Source organism: Polyodon spathula, chromosome 5, assembly GCF_017654505.1.
Source record: "Polyodon spathula isolate WHYD16114869_AA chromosome 5, ASM1765450v1, whole genome shotgun sequence".
Classification (NCBI taxonomy): domain Eukaryota; kingdom Metazoa; phylum Chordata; class Actinopteri; order Acipenseriformes; family Polyodontidae; genus Polyodon; species Polyodon spathula.
This window is the reverse complement of record NC_054538.1, coordinates 20,226,647-20,249,485: the sequence shown is the minus strand read 5'-3', so window position 1 is coordinate 20,249,485 and position 22,839 is coordinate 20,226,647. Positions and strand designations below refer to the sequence as shown.

General features: G+C 38.2%; 2 protein-coding genes across 8 annotated transcripts in view; both read left to right on the top strand.

The window, feature by feature from the left end:
- Window positions 1-15,443, top strand: part of LOC121315698 (kinesin light chain 1-like) — a 63,857-nt gene extending 48,414 nt beyond the window's left edge. For 3 of the 7 annotated variants that reach the window (XM_041250021.1, XM_041250019.1, XM_041250020.1), the window contains exons 15-17: window positions 4,270-4,394; window positions 5,039-5,096; window positions 13,258-15,443. In XM_041250021.1, the coding sequence (XP_041105955.1) occupies window positions 4,270-4,394; window positions 5,039-5,096; window positions 13,258-13,350 (276 nt within the window). In that variant the 3' untranslated portion in view covers window positions 13,351-15,443. The remainder of the gene's footprint in view (window positions 1-4,269; window positions 4,395-5,038; window positions 5,097-13,257) is intronic. The other 4 variants (XM_041250023.1, XM_041250018.1, XM_041250024.1 and 1 more) reach the window with 2 other exon arrangements.
- A 3,273-nt stretch (window positions 15,444-18,716) lies between these two features.
- Window positions 18,717-22,602, top strand: LOC121315697 (lysozyme C, milk isozyme-like). The gene is made up of 4 exons (XM_041250017.1): window positions 18,717-18,935; window positions 19,925-20,149; window positions 20,860-20,929; window positions 22,165-22,602. The coding sequence occupies exons 1-4, from the start codon at window positions 18,761-18,763 to the stop codon at window positions 22,229-22,231; spliced, it is 537 nt and encodes a 178-aa protein (XP_041105951.1). The 5' UTR covers window positions 18,717-18,760; the 3' UTR covers window positions 22,232-22,602.
- The last annotated feature ends 237 nt before the right edge of the window (window positions 22,603-22,839 follow it).

Here is a 22,839-nt window from a genome sequence, read left to right as displayed (position 1 = left end):
AGCTAAGATTTCACAAATGCTTGCCAAACTGGAAATATGCCACATTCACTACTATAACACATACATGACAATACTCGTGGTAAAACATATTAAGTAACACTACAGTATAATCTTCACAATGACTTCTTGCTTTAAACCCAGACATTTTGGTTTTTTTCACACTCGCAAACTGTTGGAATACAGCACCCTACTGAGTAACACCAAGTCCAGTCTGCTTCTGTACGTGTTGCATTTATATTAATCATTTTAATCAACTCTGTAGCTTTAATTTATTGTGAAAGTTAATTTATACGTATTTCAGTTAGTCCTAATAAAAAAGGAATCCACAGAAAAAATACCTTTGCTTTACAGATGTTGTTACCGTGGTTATCACAATTTCTTTTGAATTAGTCGTCAATAGACGACATGTACAGACACACACTGACCTTGTGCTTATTCACTTAAAGTATGACTAACACACAGTCACTTCAATCATGGAGTTTATAAACTACATCTGATGTTATTCTCTGTAGCAACATTCGCTCGCCTGAGAAGCTGAATGTTTTTTTTGTTGGTTTGGGTTTTTTTTTTTTTATTTATATATAAAATTTACAGCAGATTACTTAATTTTGTGTTTGAAAATAGGCTTTATTTTGAAGTGATGTTCTTGTCTAGTGGATTCAAAAATACCTAAATAAATATTGAAATACACATAAATACAAAACTTAACCTTTCACTTTTTTCTTAAGTATGGAATCATGTTACATTTTCTGTATGTTTTATCATATTTACATTGGGTGGCATCCCCAGTGGTCTATACGTTACAACAGTGCACCCTGCTGGATAGCTGGCGCTACATACCTCTCCAGCAGCAAATCCTGGTCAGGAAATGAAAAGAAACCCTGGACATGTTGTACACTGCTGAGATCTGCATACTCACTGCTGTGAAATACAGTTTATACCACTCATGCGGCCACATTTACATGAGCTGGTGCATAGACTTGAATCAGCTTGTTCAACTTGTTGTGGATTTAAAAAAAGGACCGGTTGCTCATTGAATCTGTGGATTTTTAAAATCTCTTTCATTTGATCACAAGCTGTGAGGTTTTCATTAAGACACAATAACCAAACTACTGCCCAAAGAACATAGTCATCACAGGGAATACTCAAATACTGACTATATTGTAATAGTAGTAATTGTTGTAGTAGTATGTTAAAATCCTCAGGGTCAATTGCAGCGTACCATGATTTCAGTGAACCAAACAGATGATCCCAATAATTGGTTTAACTGATTGGAACAAGTGGAAAAATTTATAATGTTAATGACTGTTATAACTGATAATGAGGACTAACTTACAAATGTTGCTTCATAAAGTCGAATAAAACCTGCTGAATAATGTTACGTTAATATAGTATACATAGTTTTGTAGTTTTCCATATACTTAACGAAAAAATTTAAAATGTAACTTTTCAAAATCTAACATGAAATATTGTACTACTATTATGGCTTGCGGTACACTTTTGCAATGTCATTTTGTAGCTTCTTTGAGTACATGATGTTAAATAATATATCTAAGTTATGTCTCTATCCAAAAATTCTAGGTGATGCAAAACATTTGGCCATAGCTGTAGGAACCCTTCTTACTAATCTGATATGCAGAATTCTGTCAGATGAACATATAAAGGGATCCCTGTGCAAAAAGAAAGATACATTTTTATTACACCAGTGCGATTCATGCAAACATTTAAGTAAAATGTTACGTCTTAGATATATATATACACACACACACACAAATATATATATATATTTTGTAGCACTAAATGAAACTGTTCTAGTCTGCTGCGGGCTCATTTAGAAAATATTAATACTGTGCCACCTTTGATTAAATAAAAAAGAGTAAATGATACCCAAATAAAATGTCATCCTAGAAAACATGTAATTCACCAAGTAGTAATGAATTGTAGAAGCATTTTATCATTTTACCATTAATAAGTGTTTAAAATGTGCTTTGAACCAAGCTTGTCAAATTTGAGGAAGGTCTGATTATTGACATCGATTTAACACCCTGATTCCCATCAGTAGTGTCTGCCATGAGGCCTACAGCTAAACAGAGGGGACAGGTTGGTTGTGTCTTGTGACTGGGTGGCGTGGTGGCTTTTGCTATGGGGCAGGGGGATAGTTTACCCCCCCCCCCCCCCCCCAGACACTGCAGAATATAATATAATCACATATAAGATGTTTTCTTCACAAACTAATCAAATAAATTATTAGACAAATTTGCCAAGATGAAAGCGAGACGCTACCACCTTTCGACATTCACAGGAATGTGATGCTTATTTAGCAGTTTTTGTTGATTGGTTTATATTTGATACACAATGTCATTCTTTGTGGAAAGCAGATGAAACATATTAAACTTAACTCAAGGTGGTAAGTATGTATCAAATCTAGTGAGATGTATTCGGATGGATGCTCCAAAATAACGAGTTAAACTGCATTATTACCCCTGACTGTTTAGTAAAGTTCATGCTATACATGACATTTGTTTCTTTTTTTTTTCAATGATCGGAAATAAAAGTAGTCTAATGTCCCAGCTGTTACTCTAAAACGATTTTAAAAAAATGCTGCTGTACTGCTGTTTGCTTAATGTAGCTGTAGTGCGCAACTGACATATTTCAAAATGTAACTTAACTGGGATATCGGAAGCTGGCAGCAGAACAATTAGGTTAGTGTTAAAACCTTTACCCACTTTTAAAACATACAAATGTCAATAAAAACTATGACTGTAACTATTACCATAAAATAAGGCATTAGTGGAGCGACATTTCAAGTTTGTTATTGTAGTGCCGTGCTTTAAAAATACTTGAATTGCACATTTTAACAAAGCTCTATCTCGTTGTAAACTGTCCTAATTACTGCCTGTTTTTTTCTTATTTGTGATTCTGTTTGGGACAGAGAATGCACAACTTTGCTCCCCCAAAAAATGTTTCTGAAATGACGCCCCTGCTGGACGGGGACTAAACACTACAATATCAAGAAAGATACTTATTGAAAAAATCGAATTATAGTATGTATTGCAATGGACAGTAATTACTTCTTAAATATTAAACCTGGCCATTTCCCTGAAGTGAATGCAAACCAGAATAACAGTATTATAATATTTAGATTATTGTGTGTTGATTATGTTTGTTGTTTTGTGAAATTATTAATTAACAAGAGAAAATATGGAACAGTGTGTGTGTGTGTGTGTGTGTGTGTGATATATATATATATATATATATATATATATATATATATATATATATAATATAAAATAAGCAAAGTACGGTTGAATTAAGCAATGGCAGGCGGGGATTGAGGATTTTCTGGGTGAACTGAATAATCTTGTTTGCTAGCTTTTAAAATCAACAATTGCTTATTTCTGCACCAAGGATGTCAAAAAACAAAAATCCACTGTCACTTTATAGTATGATGGAGACAGCCTAGTAACAGTACATCTCTGGTGTGTTCCCTTCTGATAGTTTCAAATTGTTTCTTCATAATTTACTACTACTGTAGTAAATTATGACCAAGGATGCTGGGGTACAGAACTGATTCTTCACTTGTATATACAGAGGCCATGAGTGTTGCAATGACATGTTGCACTGATGTTGTTTTTCAAAGCTCAGTTGTATTATATAAATATGATTGGTTACTTATTTGATATTAAGATGACGCTCCAGGAGGCTCTGGTTTGGGGTGTAGAATATGCAAGCCGATAAAGCCTGCATGCATGAGAGTTGATGTGACAGGTGTTTGGTATTTTAGAAAGTAACCAGTTCATGATGGTAAAACGTGTTAAAGCATTACAGAACATTCTCGCTACTTCCTGTTGCTGTAACTTATGTACTACTGTAGGAATGTGGTGGGCAAGTGTCTGATGTTGCTTATTGTTGAAGCACATGAGTTGCTCCCAATCAAGGGCTGACTGGAACGCCTGAAGTCCAGCACACATCATGACGGGTCTGTGCAAGACACTAAGTTAAGCAGACAATTGTTATATATAATGTCCTTAGAATTTTTATTTGATGAATGCACTAAAACTAAATATTATTTTTTTGTTATAGCTGATCAATAATATAAAAAAGGATTGCAGTTGGGTTTAAGACTTGCAACAATACACAGTGCACAGCAAGCAGCAACAAAAGTCACAGGGTGTTGTCTGGTAATGCTTTAACCATCAGTGGTAATTGTAAAGTAATGCAATCATTTTTCTATCAGTTCTGACCATGTGCTCCCTTTTCTGTGTTCAGGACGGCAGTGGGGTGCTGCACAGAAGCGTGTCTCTGGGGAAACTCAGAGATGTTTTCCGGAGGAGCAGTGAGATGCTGGTGAAGAGACTACAAGGAAACAGACCTCCAGAACCACAAAACACAAAGTGGGTTAATTCAAACTGGAGAGGAGCTGCTTGGCTTTTCTATAGCTTTAATAAGCTTGTCATCGGTCACATATGTATGATTTTCTGGGGACAATACAATACAATGAAAACTTTTGTGTATTATTTATGATTTTTTCAGTGGGGAAACCTTTTTATTTTTAATTTTTAATTTTTTAATTTTAAGTTAAGAATATATTGTTACATTTTTTGGCAGCAAAAACTAGCAAGACCATGGGGAATATATGGTACAATTTTAGTATTTGTTCAATACAGCAGAAATCAAATAGTCTATTTAGTTTTTTAGCTTTTGAATAAAGTAGTCATTTACAAACTGTTAAATTTCTTACTCCATCCCTATAAAATTCAGTGCATTTTAACAGTGGCGGATCTAACTGTTAAATCATTAAAAAAGTTGTTTGGTGTATTTCTGTCTGTACAGACCTGCAAAATGCCAGGAAGGTATTTGTTACAACAGTATTTAGATCAGTCGCCTTTAGATCCATCAAAAACACCGTAGTCTGTTCTGGAAACTGATAATATGTTTTGTTTTGTTTTGAAATTAAGTTTTCACTGTGCTGCTAAACAGAATATCACTTGTTATTTTGTTTGTTTTTTGCTCACTGACCTTATTTTCTTTCCTGCAGCATGAAACGAGCTGCCTCTCTGAACCACTTGAATAACCCTAGTGATGACTCTTTCCAGGTGAGTGCTTTACTGAACCTTACTTTCATAAACCCATGAAACTGAATAGCACGTTTGCAGTTACAGTATGGTACTTATGGGAACCTTCCAGCGATGAATATTCCAAATTACTTGTTATTAGACAGCTTTGAGAAAAACAGAATTCTCAATTTGATGGTACACCGTATTAATGATTATTAATTTTTTTTTTTTTTTTTGTTCCTGGGTAGTAAGTGTTATTTCCTAATTGCTTATGCCTCAAAAGTATAGAACATGGCTATTATTCCCCACAAACTTTGCTTTTGTGACCAGGACAGTGATATTTCAAAATATCACTATTTCCAATGGGAAAATGGGCAAATGTGTGTCTTTTTGTATTTACAGTATAATTGTAAATCTCGAAAAACTACTCACTTCTAAATCTTTTGTAGTCATTTTTGTATTACTTTAGTATAAATACATGTTAATTTGGATTCATATGTTGTTTTGTTCTGACCTTATGTGAACGAAAAGACACACATTTGCCCGTTTTCCCATTGGAAATAGTGATATTTTGAAATATCACTGTCCTGGTCACAAAAGCAAAGTTTGTGGGGAATAATAGCCATTTTCTATACTTTTGAGGCATAAGCAATTAGGAAATAACACTTACTACCCAGGAACAAAAATTGTGTTACATAGTGTTATCAATTGCTTAAGAAGAATTCCTTACTGCAGTTCACCCTCTCTATGTGCATTTCACCTCATGGGTAAGAGGACCACGAAGTGAAGCAGAGCAATAGCTAACCCCAGCCCCGGATCTAGGATCCAGCATTGGTGGACTCAGACAGGAGGACATCTGTGCAGTGCGAATCCATGAGTTGTTACAGTGAAGTTGTTGTTGTTGACCTGCAGCTGATATCAGACTTGCCTTATTTTTATAAACATAACATGGTGTCAGAAGCAAAAAAAATATAGAAAAGTAAATACATGTCGATATATTTCATACAGTGAAAATAAACTATGGATCAGTTTAAGCCACAACACCATTTTTTGTTGGAAGGAAATATGAGCGAGAATTGGATCCAGAGATTCAAAGTGTACATGAAGGCCTCTGGCGTGAATGAGAAACCGGAGGACAGTTCAATTCAATTACACTTGGTCTGGGAAGAAGCCCTGAATTGTACAATAATATACTACTGAAGACAGAAAAAGACGACTTGGCAACTCTGATTGCCAGATTTGAGCAGTATTGCAACCCATGGAAGAACACAGTGTTTTAACTATATACATTCTGGAACTGCAGTCAGTGAAACTATGAGTCCATAGATCAGTATGACTGAATTAAAAACAAAAGCCAACTCATTTGAGTTTGGTGATCAACAACGATAATATGATGAGACAGAATTGTGTTTGGCTAAAAGAAAGGCTGTTAAGAGATGTGCCAGATTTAACACTGCACAAAGCAATAGAAATCTGCCGCACAGATGAAGCAATTAAAATTCTGATACGAACGCTGCAAGGCCATGGAGAAAAAGCAGCATCTGCAGTAAAGAGTAAGCCTAAAGCCACTGCTAGTAAAATGAGCCACCCGACTAGAAAAAGTAGCAGCAGTGATACGTTCCAGTGCAAGAGACGTGGGCAGATCATGTCCAGCGTAAGGCAAAACATACAGAAAATGCAACGGAAAAAATCACTTTTCTACAATGTGCTTTACAAATCAATCAGAAAGTACACTCTGTAGGGGAAAGTGAAGAGCATGTCTAAAATGAATAAATGTTTATAGGAACATTAACTGTAAATATACACAACTGTGATGCTGAAGACGTAACAGCATGGTACACAACGTTGTGTCTGAACAAAGACAGAATAACATTTAAAATAGACACTGGTGCTGAGGCAAATGCATTATCACTCAGCTGCTTTGAGAAAATGTCAAATCACCAAATCACCACTGAAGAAGACCGACACTGTGTTAATGACGGTAATTTTAGAGTGAAGCCACTAGGAAAACAACCATGAAGTGCGGCACTAAAGATACAAATCAAGAGCTGGTCTGAAAGCTACCAAAAGCTTAAACCTAATAAAGAAGTTGGAGATGTTAAACAGCAAAATGCCACTGACCAAAGAGGAGTTAGGTGAAGAATACAAGGATGTGTTCAGCAAATTATGTCACCTAGAAGGCAAGTATCACATTGAGGCAGATGAGAAGATTCAGCCTGTCCTACATTCACTAAGAAAAATTCCAAACGCATTGCAAAGCAAATTAAAAGAATCACTCAGTAAGCTAGAAGCCAGTGAAGTAATAGACAAAATGGACAGACCCACTGACTGGGTTAATAGCTTAGTCACTGTTGAGAAAAAAGTTTGATCTCTCAGACTGTTTAGACCCAAAAGATCTGAACAAAGCAGTAAAAAGGGAACATTTTAAAATCCCAATGGCTGAAGACATAACTATTCAACTGAGCGGTAAGAACATTTTCACCATACTTGATGAAAAGGATGGATACTGGCAAATGGAGCGGGATGAAGACAGTGTAGAGCTGTGAACTTTTAATACACTGTTTGGGCGCTACAGATTCAAGAGGATGCCATTTGGGATTACCTCTGCCTCAGAAGTCTTCCAGAAAGAAATGAGAAAACATTGAAGGATTAAAACTATTTTTGATGACGTCATAATTGCTGAAGACGACATCGCGCAGCATGACATGATTCTGAAGAAAATCATGAACACAGCCAGACAGAGAAATGTGAAGTCTAACAAAAATAAAATACAACTGAGAGTAAAAGAGGTTAAATATGTTGACGACCGTCTCTGAAGAGTGGATTACTACTCAAAGTATCCTGAAATATTTATGCTGCAAGACAAAACAATCAAAACAGTCATAACACACATGACGTCAGCGTTCGCCAGATCCATACATAGCCCTGCTAGAGTGCAGATATACACCAGTAACAAGAACGAAGGACTCGCCTGCACAGCTCTTCATGAGCAGAACGAAGGACTCACCTGCACAGCTCTTCATGAGCAGAATGAAGGACTCACCTGCACAGCTCTTCATGAGCAGAATGAAGGACTCACCTGCACAGCTCTTCATGAGCAGAACGAAGGACTCACCTGCACAGCTCTTCATGAGCAGAATGAAGGACTCACCTGCACAGCTCTTCATGAGCAGAACGAAGGACTCACCTGCACAGCTCTTCATGAGCAGAATGAAGGACTCACCTGCATAGCTCTTCATGAGCAGAATGAAGGACTCACCTGCACAGCTCTTCATGAGCAGAATGAAGGACTCACCTGCACAGCTCTTCATGAGCAGAATGAAGGACTCACCTGCACAGCTCTTCATGAGCAGAATGAAGGACTCACCTGCACAGCTCTTCATGAGCAGAACAAAGGACTCACCTGCACAGCTCTTCATGAGCAGAACGATGGACTCACCTGCACAGCTCTTCATGAGCAGAACGAAGGACTCACCTGCATAGCTCTTCATGAGCAGAACGATGGACTCACCTGCACAGCTCTTCATGAGCAGAACGATGGACTCACCTGCATAGCTCTTCATGAGCAGAAGGACTCACCTGCATAGCTCTTCATGAGCAGAACGAAGGACTCACCTGCACAGCTCTTCATGAGCAGAACGATGGACTCACCTCAGCTCTTCATGAGCAGAATGAAGTACTCACCTGCACAGCTCTTCATGAGCAGAACGAAGGACTCACCTGCACAGCTCTTCATGAGCAGAACGAAGGACTCACCTGCACAGCTCTTCATGAGCAGAACGAAGGACTCACCTGCATAGCTCTTCATGAGCAGAACGAAGGACTCACCTGCATAGCTCTTCATGAGCAGAATGAAGGACTCACCTGCACAGCTCTTCATGAGCAGAATGAAGGACTCACCTGCACAGCTCTTCATGAGCAGAATGAAGGACTCACCTGCATAGCTCTTCATGAGCAGAACAAAGGACTCACCTGCACAGCTCTTCATAAGCAGAACGATGGACTCACCTGAGCTCTTCATGAGCAGAATGAAGGACTCACCTGCACAGCTCTTCATGAGCAGAACAAAGGACTCACCTGCACAGCTCTTCATGAGCAGAATGAAGGACTCACCTGCATAGCTCTTCATGAGCAGAACGATGGACTCACCTGCATAGCTCTTCATGAGCAGAACGAAGGACTCACCTCACCTGCACAGCTCTTCATGAGCAGAATGAAGGACTCACCTGCACAGCTCTTCATGAGCAGAACAAAGGACTCACCTGCACAGCTCTTCATGAGCAGAATGAAGGACTCACCTGCACAGCTCTTCATGAGCAGAATGAAGGACTCACCTGCACAACTCTTCATGAGCAGAATGAAGGACTCACCTGCACAGCTCTTCATGAGCAGAACAAAGGACTCACCTGCACAGCTCTTCATAAGCAGAACGATGGACTCACCTGCACAGCTCTTCATGAGCAGAATGAAGGACTCACCTGCACAGCTCTTCATGAGCAGAACAAAGGACTCACCTGCACAGCTCTTCATGAGCAGAATGAAGGACTCACCTGCATAGCTCTTCATGAGCAGAACGATGGACTCACCTGCATAGCTCTTCATGAGCAGAACGAAGGACTCACCTCACCTGCACAGCTCTTCATGAGCAGAACGATGGACTCACCTGCATAGCTCTTCATGAGCAGAACGATGGACTCACCTGCATAGCTCTTCATGAGCAGAACAAAGGACTCACCTGCATAGCTCTTCATGAGCAGAATGAAGGACTCACCTGCACAGCTCTTCATGAGCAGAACGATGGACTCACCTGCACAGCTCTTCATGAGCAGAGTGCTGAAGTCCCAACTACCGACAACACAAGCTGCTAAAACCAAAAGTGCACAAAGATGCTTTTCCCACAACTAAACAAGAGGCAGAAAATACTGAAGAAATGTTTTGATCATAGTGCAAAAGAAGCACCCAAGCATCACGTAAAAGACTGACGCAGGAAAAGGATGGAAACCAGCAGTTGTTTGAAGGCAGCATGAGGCACCAAGATCCTTTGTTACACCTGATAACACACGCTATAGAAGAAATCGCAAGCGCCTTCTGAAGACGGCTGAAGAGTCGCCTGCAATGTTGGCACCGCCCACTGAAGATGAAAGCAGCACATCTTCAACTGACTATACCTTACACCCTGACAACCAGACAGCAACAAATACCACTACCTGATGCACCAGAAACGGCTTTCAAGAAGGCAACCGTATCCAGAGAGACGCATTCTCCCATGCAGTCTGCACAGAATGGATGGTAGCAAGACCACCAGCAAGATACTGAGTTTAATTTGCTTAAAGAATGTTATTGTTTCAAATAGTTCAGTTCAATTAATTCCTGAAGTAAAATATATGGTGGTAAAGATCAATACCCACAGTGGACTAAGTGGTTGCAGCCTGTAGTCCCAGTGTAGTTTATTATTTGTATAAAAGTAAACACTTGACATTCTAGGAATTTAGATAAATAAAAAAAGAGAAGGTATTGTACTAGCACTGTCATTTTGTTAAGTTACGGTTGTTAATAAAGTTGTTGTTGTTGACCTCTAGCTGGTGTCTGAGTCATCATACTTTTATAAACATACAAAACATCTTAACATCTTATAAATCATGTTTTAATAAAACAAGGACACCACACAGAGTTAATGCTGTTGCTATATTTGTCTTTAGAATGTTTGTGAGTTGGTATTCGTGCACGAAAGACACTTATTACTAATGGCAAAATAAAAAATGTACTGGAGTGCAACTGGATTGGCTGAGAGTGATCATGTGGCTATACAGCATATGTTCAAGGGCTTCCATTGTTTTATATGAAAATGTTCTAAGTGAATAGTTAAACTAGTGTATATTCAGAAACTGTATTTCAATAACTAAACATAGCGTGATTGTCGGTAATTATGTTTCAGAGGCAAAGTGAATACAGTTGGAAAACTGGTTCTCAGGTTTGAAATTGGAGCATAACGTGATTCACAGTGACTGTGCAGAAAATATAACAATCAGTCATTGCAGGTGCAATAAACAATAATCACAGTCCCTTGTGTGCTAGTGCAGGTGACGTCAGTCCTGGAACAGGTTGAGGTGGTGTGGCAGTGCAGGTGCTCTCAGTCCTGGAACAGGTTGAGGTGGTGTGGCAGTGCAGGTGCTCTCAGTCCTGGAACAGGTTGAGGTGGTGTGGCAGTGCAGTGGCTCTCAGTCCTGGAACAGGTTGAGGTGGTATGGCAGTGCAGGTGCTCTCAGTTCTGGAACAGGTTGAGGTGGTGTGGCAGTGCAGGTGCTCTCAGTCCTGGAACAGGTTGAGGTGGTGTGGCAGTGCAGGTGATCAGAGTGCTGGAACAGGTTGAGGTGGTGTGGCAGTGCAGGTGCTCTCAGTCCTGGAACAGGTTGAGGTGGTGTGGCAGTGCAGGTGCTCTCAGTCCTGGAACAGGTTGAGGTGGTGTGGCAGTGCAGGTGCTCTCAGTCCTGGAACAGGTTGAGGTGGTGTGGCAGTGCAGGTGCTCTCAGTTCTGGAACAGGTTGAGGTGGTGTGGCAGTGCAGGTGCTCTCAGTCCTGGAACAGGTTGAGGTGGTGTGGCAGTGCAGGTGCTCTCAGTTCTGGAACAGGTTGAGGTGGTGTGGCAGTGCAGGTGCTCTCAGTCCTGGAACAGGTTGAGGTGGTGTGGCAGTGCAGGTGCTCTCAGTTCTGGAACAGGTTGAGGTAAAAAAAAATGTAATCTAAGAACTATCACCAAATTGAGATGTTTTCTTTCCAGACCAGATGTTGAGAGATTGCTGCATACTTTTGTATCTTCTAGGACTTTTGTAGTATTTTTGGGGTCGTTGTCATTCAGAATAAATTGGGGGCCAATCAGATGTCTCCCTGATGGTATTGCATGATGGATAAGTATCTGCCTGTACTTCTCACCATTGAGGAGACCATTAATTCTGAACAAATCCCCAACTCCATTTGCAGAAATGCAGCCCCAAACTTGCTTCATGCTTTACTGTTGCCTGCAGACATTCATTCGTGTACCGCTCTCCAGCCCTTCAGCGAACAAACTGCCTTCTGCTACAGCCAAATTTTGACTCATCAGTCCAGAGCACCTGCTGCCATTTTTCTGCACCCTAGTTCCTGTGTTTTCGTGCATAGTTGAGTCGCTTGGCCTTGTTTCCACGTCGGAGGTATGGCTTTTTGGCCGCAAGTCTTCCATGAAGGCTATTTCTGACCAGACTTCTCCGGACAGTAGATGGGTGTACCAGGGTCCCACTGTTTTCTGCCAATTCTGAGCTGATGGCATTGCTGGACATCTTCCAATTGCAAAGGGAAGTAAGCATGATGTGTCTTTCATCTGCTGCAGTAAGTTTCCTTGGCCGACCACTGCGTCTACGGTCCTCAACGTTGACCATTTCTTTGTGCTTCTTCAAAAGAGCTTGGACAGAACATCTGGAAACCCCTGTATGCCTTGAAATTTCTGCCTGGCTTGCAGTATAACTACCTTGTGTCTTGTTGCTGTGCTCAGTCTTGCCATGGTGTATGACTTTTGACAGTAAACTGTCTTCAGCAACCTCACCTTGTTAGCTGAGTTTGGCTGTTCCTCACCCAGTTTTATTCCTCCTGCACAGCTGTTTCTGTTTCAGTTAATGATTGTGTTTCAACCTACATATTGAATTAATGATTATTAGCACCTGTTTGGTATAATTGTTTAATCATACACCTGACTATATGCCTACAAAATCCCTAACTTTGTGCAAGTGTACCTAGAATTGATGCTGTTTTGAAGGCAAAGGGTGGTCACAGCAAATATGGATTTGATTTAGATTTTTCTTCTGTTCACTCACTTTGCATTTAGTTAATTGGTAAATATAAACTATTAACATGTCTATTTTTGAAAGCGTTCTTACTTTACAGCATTTTTTCACACCTGCCTAAAACTTTTGCACAGTACTGTACATATTATTGCTCTATCTTCTTATTTTATTGTTTTCTTTTACTGGTTATTGTTACTTCTTTTAATATGTGTCAATGTTTTATTATTAGTTTTATTACTTTTTTTTTATTTATTACTATTTTAAGTGTAACTGCTAAAGAAACAGCTGCTTGGATTAGTGTGGAATGCTGTATTTCTTAAAAAATATATATATATATTTTTTTTTTAAATCAGCTTGCAATTTACTTTTCCTTCTTTAATTTCCAGGGTCCTGGGAGGAGGAGACTGGCAGAGAGCCGGGGGCTGAGCTCCAGCACTGTGGATCTGTCAACCCGCGACTGTCTCTTCAGCACCAACTGACACACAACTTTCCTTCCAACACCACTTCCCAAGGATCAATTTATGTTTTTAAGAGCCTAAAGAAAATACTTGTTTTTATGTTTTCATGTAGCTGAGCAGATGTCGGACCCACTGCCTTCTGTTAGCCCTTGAACTTGTTGTGTAAACTATCAAAAGAGGGTACCAGATATGCAGGCCAGCATCAGAACTTCTGCAAACTGTTTTGCACTAAACCTAAACTTTAATTAGAGAGAGTGCAATCGAGCCTCATTGCTGAAACCTTGCTGTGTAAACCATATCCCTGATTCCTGAGTCACCTATTTATCAGGGCCTATTTTTCTGTAATGACTGTCATGGCTTCTATGCTCCTATTCTGTTGTTCACACAAAAGGGGCATTGTTATACTGCAGATGAGAAAGGGGAGCTGTGCTGTCGTGAGAAACAGCTACTACTTAAAATGCTTTCATTAGAGTACTTAAAATTGTACACACTGAAGCAAGCAGGCTTAAAAGTGGTATCTCTGCCAGTAGACATTGTATGCATTTGAAAAGAAGCGAACACAACTCCTGACAGCATTTGAAAAATATCTTTGCTATAATACATGGTACACAGTGCAGCAACAGAGAATTGTGAGATGTTCTTAATAGCCTCTGCAAGTCTACTAATGGTTTAAGCTCCATAACTTTTGTGCAAAACCTAGTATGGCAGATGCAGATGATTTAATGATATTTAACTGTTGTTTCTTGGTTCAAGACAGCAAAATAGGTAGCTTATTATTTAAAATGTTATTTAAAACAAACCAACACAAAATGTAAATATTAGGCTACATTATGAAGTACATGTTCATAAGATGTGGCAAAGTTTTTAAGATTGCATAGCTTCTTGCTCTGTCAAAGGTAAAGGCGCTGAATGATGATGCCGAACTGCATCCCATTTAACGTTTTTAGCTCCACCCTACACCCTACTCCCTCGCTCACCCAAGTGCACACTCTGTGATGTCAGTAAAATGTCACGCAAAGTGTACACTTGTCGAAGGATGTAGGGTGCAAGGGAATGGTTTGAGACGCAGCCTAATATAAATTTTACTTTAAAAAGCTGACAAATTTGAATCATATATTTTTAAGTGATTTTTGAATGCTTATAGTAACCCATCTGGAATATATATTTTTTATATTGCTTTCTGAAAGTTAAAAGATTTATTTTTAGATAAAAAATGCCTTCATATTCCAAGCCACATCGTCTGTGAAACTATGTAAACGGGAGTGTGATTTTACAACCAAAATGCTATTAGCAGTTATTAACATTTGCAACAGTATTTCTTGTCCCGTGATCATTTTGCTGAAAATATTAGTTCTTTGCTTACGGGACATGCTGATTTGTTAAGTACTACACCATTCATTTAAAAATGTTGCCTTCTTGTACCTTCTTACTCCCTGTGCTCACTTACTAGTGATGGAATGTATCAAGCAATAGGGAGGGACAGTTTAAATCATTAGTGTGGTATTTGAACGATATGTAGATCTCAAATTATCGCTGTATTTAACTTCTGTTCATAGTAATTGGTGGATCTGGTAAACACACAGGTGGCAATCCCACACATGAGATTTCGTTTTCAAAAAGCTTAGCAAGGAAGCAGAACACCTCGATGACAGCTGCTGGATTTGAAAGGTTCGCCATTGACCCAGAAAACCGAGAAACAATGCAGATAATCTCATCAGACACACAAGTGCACGGAGCACAAGGACGCAGGATAAGAACAATGTTTCTATACAGCATGTTTTGGAAAGCAGATTGTGTCAGAGGAGACACACAACAAATTGCAATGGAATACATGCATAGGCAGGCGTTTGTATATATTTTTAATTCCTCTTTTAGATTCCGTAGTTGTGACATTTGTATTGTTAACCGTCAAATTGAAATTAAAAACTGTTATTTAAAACTTATAAACTGTTCTGAAGCCCGCTTTAGATGTAAACAATTTTGTATACTGGGATATTTTTTATTTTATTTTGATTGTTGTAAGCGTCATGTTACTGAAACTAATTCAATTAATACCTGAAATAAATGTTCTTTTGAAAAGGTTGAACTAAAAAAAAGGTTTAAATCACACTTTGTATATATGATTGTGCATGAAGGCCACAACTTCTTTTGTGTGTGTGTGTGTGTGTGTGTGTGTGTGTGACAGAGATCCTTCTGCTCTTCTGTTATTGTTGAATAGTTTCACTCTCTCACAGCGTATACTGTATATGCATACATATTGGTGTGGTGGGTCACTTAACACATCACAACCTTTGTAAATAAGATTGCTAACATTCGCTTGTTGTTAGGGAAGTGTATGTTTTCACATTCTTTTCGGCAGTTGTTCGAATCACTTGCAGGCTGTGTGTGTCAAGACTTATTGCATTAGTTACTCTTCAGAAGCCAGGCTGGGGTTGCTAAGGTCTTGCATTTAATAACAAGTAAAACTTGCATTTACACTACACATTATGCAACTAATACACTAATTTGATTGATGAAAAGGAAGACATTTGACTGTGAATCATGTTTTTCATATGTGAATAATGTAAGAAAGAGGTTTATTTGCCTTTACATTCAGGTTGTGGCTGAGGATAAACACAGTGGCGTAACATTTGAATCTGGACTGATTCTCTGTATTTTAAACAAATGTGTCTAATAAAAGTGAAATAGGCTGGCATTATGAGTTCTCATGCCATCTTTACCACCACATACACAGCACTTCTCGTGTAGATATGAATTAACAGAAAGTCTAGGTTATGTATACAACAGGCCATAGTAAATTACAGATACAAATTACAAATACCTGAGAAGCAGACATATCCCAAAAGTACTGGTTTGGCGGTCATCTTCGAATTGAAAGGGAACCTCCAGTTTAATGATTACAAGAAATATGACCTTGTTTAAGGGACTGTTTTGTCTCCAAAGCAGACGGAAATATAAAACAAATTAATATTATTATTATTATTAGTAGTAATAATAATAATAATAATAATAATAATAATAATAATAATAATAATAATATATAATATAATAATATAATTTTTATAAAACACTATTTTTTTTGTTGTAGCTGTTTTATAAGCGGAAAACACTTCAGGACTTGTGTGTTGTGTTGCTTCGTGCCTCCAACCCAACTACAGCAGTATGTTAATGCAACACAATGCATGCCCTGTCGTGGGTTATCCCTTACTTTACAAGCTGCTGTGTTGAGTGTGCACGTGAGCGCAATACACAATAACTAGCAAAGAATACATTTTACACTCCAAAGCTATATATGACTTTTTTTTTAACTTGGAAATATTCTCCACGTATGCATTTTCTTCCTGCTTCTGTACTGTGTTTTTAAGGTCTCACCAGTGGCCCAATGATTACAAATTGAGATCCACTGTATTAGACCATATCCTGCTGACATATACAAACTGTGTTGGGGCCTGTTCGCATCAGTATAACATGTTGTAGCATGTTTTTGTGCTTGGTGTGAAGCCAGGATTGCAGCTTCTATTAGAGGCTTTCAAATGTACCAGGACAATGAGTTAATTACATTCGGATTGTCTGAAGTTTTGCTTCAGGCACATGTGTTACTCGTGTTTGTTCAGGGTCAGCTTTCATTTCATGCGATCCTAAAGGTGTTTTATTTTTGTTAATTGTCTTTCACCGTGAAACAGAATGCTCTTCCTGACTTGTTAACTGTTTAACTCAATACATTTTGAACCTGTTATTATTATGCCTTCTAGCTGCAATTATTTTTCTTAAACATTATTAGAGAAGAGCAGAAAGTTGTATTTTACCCAAAGGGGACACAATACCCTGACTCTCCACTCTTCAATCATTATTGTGGTTTAAATAGAACATGTGAATGTAATTTTCAGGTTCCTGTACCTTAAAAAAATGCAACAAACCTGTGTTCAAACCCCATTAGACTGTATACAGCATTGCTTTGATGTAGAGGCCCCTTTTGGCCTGTCCAGTTTTGAATTGTATCCCGCCAAAAAATATGGGATGCTTGGTTATAACTCAGCCAATACCCATGAAACTGATCTGATCAAAGATGTACACTGTAAGACTGAAGTGGTCTCCAAACAAACAAACAAACAAAAAAAACATTCCATTCTCAAATCTGCGTGAAGGATAGACAAGCGTTCAAAAAACACATATTTCTGTTTGGAACCATTTTTACTGACCTACATTTCTACTGCCCAGTGTCTCAGATTTAGACATGCCATTATTGGGCCCAAAAATAAGGACCACAGTGTATCGAGATCATGCTTCCTCTTGCAACACTGCGGGTCTGTTTCCACAATGCACCATTCATCTCCAGCACCAGCATTGTTACTGGAGGGCATTATAGACACTATAAAGCTATGAACACTAGAAATTAATTTTCTTCTGGTGAACACTCTCGAGTTGAGAAATATAGCCCCCAGATAATTTATGTCCCATAATGTGTGAATAATAATATTGTACAATCTGAATTATGTTTAAAATATATTGCTACAATTCGGACGACACAGGATGAAGAAAATGCCAATTGTTTCTCGTGCACCCTGCCATGTGATAGTAATAAAAGGCCTATTTTATTTACTGCATCGTAGACAGAAATTACATTGCAAAGTTTTTTTGTATCAGGAATGGAAAGCATTAAATAGAAGTTGAATGAACTGTTACAAAAAGAATCATGCATTGTGATACTTTACATCACAAATTGCCTGGAATTTCTTTCCGCAGCCTTAGGCAGACATCTAAATAACTTACCTATCAACATATTATTTACATCTTGATGAAAGAAAAGATATAAAATGAATAGAAGTAACTGTTTTTAGTTGCAAAAAATGAAATCGCTGCCAACAGCCTGCAAAAGAATGTTAAAAAACAGCAGTGTAAAAGTTAAAAATGTGTGGTATTTAAGCAACCCTTTAGAACTGCTGTCTTCTTTAAAGGTTATAGTACCACAGGTTCAGGTTTAGCACATCTTCTCATACCAATCTTACATAGATTGCATTATGCATTGATACACCGAGCCAAAGTAATATACAATTTCAAAGGTTGACGTCAGAGAGAGTATTCTTTACAGAATAGAACAAAAATGATACCTGATCAGATATTATCTCTCTGTTATCAAAGTTGAAAGGCTCTTATGTGTGGCTTCTATATAATGAAAACCTTATACAAATTTTTGCAAAACTTTCAATGACAAAAACAAAACAGAAAAAATACCACAGTGTCTATAGGCGTGAGTAAGACAACCAAACCAAATCAGATATTTTTTAAATGTCACCCCCCCCCCCCCCCCCCCCCAAAAGGGAATGCGTTCACTTGGGTTTTGCTGGAAGGGTGGGGGTGCTTGATTGTATATAAAGGGCTTGTCTCGGTACCAGAGCATCACACACTTTCCAAGGAACTCCAAAGAACCACAATGCAGACCCTCCTTTTTGTATCTGCAACCGCTCTGCTAGCCATAGTGGCATTCCTGCCACCCAGCTCTGACGCCAAGGTGTTTACCAAGTGCGAACTGGCATCCCGACTGAAGGCTGAAATACCACAGATGGGACATGAAGGCAAAAAGAAGGTGAATGAAATACTTGCCAAAGGTCAGTATTCTGTTTAATTTTAATAATAATAGCCATGTTCACACACCCTCTCCAGTGCTGTTCTGCTTCTACCCAGTTGTGAGGACAGTAAACAAGTTACGTGATTTGCACAGGCTGGGGTAATTCAATTCTACTTGACCCCCCAACGTTATTTAGCATTTGAGAATTAGCAATCAAGCTTTTCAGGACAGTCAGTATAGGACCATAGGTGTAGTTCCCGTACTATTTTCTACAGGCAGCTCAGGCATCGTCATTCTGCCACTGACATGTAAAGTAAAGCATTCAGACAAGATGAAGAACACACTTTGAGGAAATACTTGTGGAAATTAGATACAAGCATCAAATGGTTCATGATCAGTGCTATGTGTTACTAGAAGTTCTGCATACAAAGAAAATGTAAATCTGTAGAATAATTATTGTATAAGAAAATCACTATTTTAGTTGTGTTCCGGTACCTTCAGATTAAGGATTACACCACTGCGTTTAAACACACCCTTGAAAACAGAATGTTAACATTGAAAAATAATTTGGCTGCAACCTGTCGGTATTGCATATTATTAATAAACAGAGAATCAGTAAATTGCTTTGCATGATAAGCATCAGTGGTCAAACTTTTTGACAGCACCATTACTTCATTTTTGTTTTTATTTTTTTTAATCTACAGCAATTGCACATGAAATTTAAAACCTGATAAAAAAAATAAAAAATAAAGAAAACATAGTGCCCTACACCACAGGCAAATTGAGTCCTCCTTAGTAAATGCATTACATAAGCAATTTTCCCATAGTTGAAAATCTGGACTGATAATTTAAATAAATTAGGAAAAACGCACCACAGTATATGCTTGTGGGGAAAGTGCTTGCCTGTGTTCAATTTAAAATTCAAATAAATACCTTTCTGGTTTATTTCATTGCTGGTATAGCATGTAAAGTTTTAACTTTTGACATGGTGCACTAATTCTAAATATTCCTTCCCTTTATTTTCTATAGTGATTTGCCAGGTGGAAAACACAACTGCCTTCAATACCAGTGCTGTCGGCCCTGCTAGACCCCCTAAGGACAGCCACGAGGACACAGACGAGTCAGACAGTGATGAAGACCACAAGCTCAGCGGGATGTCGTCCAAGGGCTTTGGCAGTCTATTAGGCATCTTCCAGCTCCCCAGCAAATTGGTCTGCAATAATACAAAGAGCTTGTGCAAACTGAACTGCAACAGTAAGTAGATATCTTTTAAGTATTTTATCACTTTTTTATCACTTTTTTCTTCGGTGGGATGCATCTCTGCAGAGAGTTGTAGCCAAAACCAAAACCTACAGCCTCGAGTAATTTTGTAAGGTGAATGAATATGTTAGTGGATTCTTAGGAACAGTTTATAACCTTTAAACAATGTCAACACTGATGGCCTTTGGGTTTGGCATACATCAATGTTAATGCCTTAACCAATTTGTGTAACCAATGAATAGCACAAACAGTTTAATTGTTTATCCTCATCGATGTTATTCTTAAATTAATAACAACTTTAAGACTGGAATTTGTTTTCCACTGGAAACCATGTAATTTCTTCTGTGAAATAGAAGCAAAAACCTGGTCACCATTTTGGCACCTAAAAGCAGAGAATGACCTTGATCCAATACTCCCCTTTATAATGCTGTAGTCTTGAACCATGGGCAACAGACTGTGGAATTTATATAATGGCATTAAAGGGGCAAATATAACCTGTACCACAGTATAATGAGACTCATTTTAACAATGGAACACTGTATTAAAATCAAAGGCTGTGTGCTTACTAACTTGTTTGGTAAGCCTGTTACTTGGAAATATTTCTTGAGGAAATCCTGGAAGGGTTTTTTGTTTTTTCAACCAAACAAAAAGTCGTTTACAAGAATTCAGAATTAAGATGTTGTTTTTTTTTTCCTTTTATTAAGAACTGATTGATGATGACATCACTGATGACATTACTTGCATGAAGTCTTTTTTTCAGTTCAAAGGCAAGGGGTGAGTACTGTTGTGTGACATCACAATCTGTGTTTCACCAGATCTGTTCTGGAACATTGCCAGCGCAGCTGCAGTTCTTCAATGGTTCTTGATCAGTGACACAACAAAGGTTATGCTAAGTTACAGTACCACAGATCCCCAGCCAGGTTCTGAGATCAGAGTAATCCCAGTTTGAATATTCAACAGGGAACATGCACAAACTGTTATCATAAAACAGAGGGCTAGTTTGTGGGTTTCTCGATTGTGACATTTGGTAGGTTTAAAACCCATGAATCACATTCAACAGATGTAGTCTGTGGGTGGCACTGATCATGTGACTCAGTGTACACTAGGACAGTTTAGGACAGTTCAGGATTTTTAGATCACATCACAATCCATTCTGGTACATTTTACCTGTCTCAGGTACCGTCCACTTGTTTCTTTTCTTTGAGAAGCAGAACTACACTTATCAGAATGCACTGGGGTATAAGTTGAAAAGCCTAAACTGTTCCAAACTGTCCTAGTGTAACCCTATCCAATGGGTCCTTTTGACCACTACTGTGTTTTTATATGTTGCCAATGGTGTGATTAAAACTCCATTATCATTTCTGATAGTACTGTATATTTTCTACTGTTAGCATTGCCTCTTCTGAAATGAATTATTTTAGGACAAAAAAAGCCACTGTGTATTTTACTCTTTTACATGCAACTGTATTACTATTGTTGGGAATATATAAAAAATATGAAGTCAAACCAATAGAGAATCCCAAGAATGCCTTATCACTGAACAGAAAGGCATGGAATCACACTTCTTGCACATGAACCGTCATCTGAATCACCACTATCTGAATCACTGTCTTGGATGTTTTTCACCTTTTCCAAAATATGTGTTGCAGTAATCCCCCTTTTTCTAGTTGCCATCATCACTGTTCATCAATGTGTACCATTCAAAGGCAAGACATACTATGAGGGGTCATTTCTACTCCTTGGTCCGTTTAGGTTGTTGTGTGCATTACATCCATATATATATATATATATATATATATATATATATATATATATATATATATATATATATATATATATATATCTTAATTTGATTACACTCACATCACTTGATACTAGAGTGGGAGGATTTAAAATCAAGTTTTGTGGATTTCATGAATAAAGAAAATGACCTGTCAGGTGTTCTAGTGTTCGTGACTTAATTACCAGAATATTTAGCAGTCTGAAAACCGTTTTAATGTCTTTTTCAGGCCTCAGTTTGGAGAGCACTGCTCAGGGACTAACTCGTCTGCCTATCTGTCAGAGTGCAACTTGTAACCAGCACTCTGAAGAAGAACCAGCTTCGAGCCTCTGTCCTCTTTCAATGTTTTTTTCTACCTTTTTAAATAAAGCTGTTCCATAATGTGTTCGTAACAACATCAGCCAACTGTTAACAGCTTGATAACTGTTTGTTTTCTAAAATTATATGTAGTTGCAGAATTTGTGAAACAGAGACAGCGACATGCTCATATACTGCAAGTAATTCATGCTCGCTGTTTTAATATTCTAGTAAATATTGCTGTAAATGCAACATTGAATTCTTTAATACCAAACATCTAGCTTTTATTGTGGCATTAGAAACAGCTACAATCTTCTTTGGCTTTCACTTCTTTTGCATTCTTATTTCAATAAAGCTTCATGAAAATTAACAAATTGGAGTACAGTTTTTTATTTTTTTATTGTGATGTTATGCAAATTCCTTTTGATAAATATTTTCACATGTTGTCATTCAATGTTCTATAAGGCAACGCCTTTGTGTTTCAATGCTTGTTCCAATGATGTCATTAGCTTACTTATCGTAACCCTGGATCCCTGAAAGAGAAGTCGACCACCACTACATTAGGTTTGGGATATTCCTGCCCGTCGGGTAGGTATTGCTGAGCTCT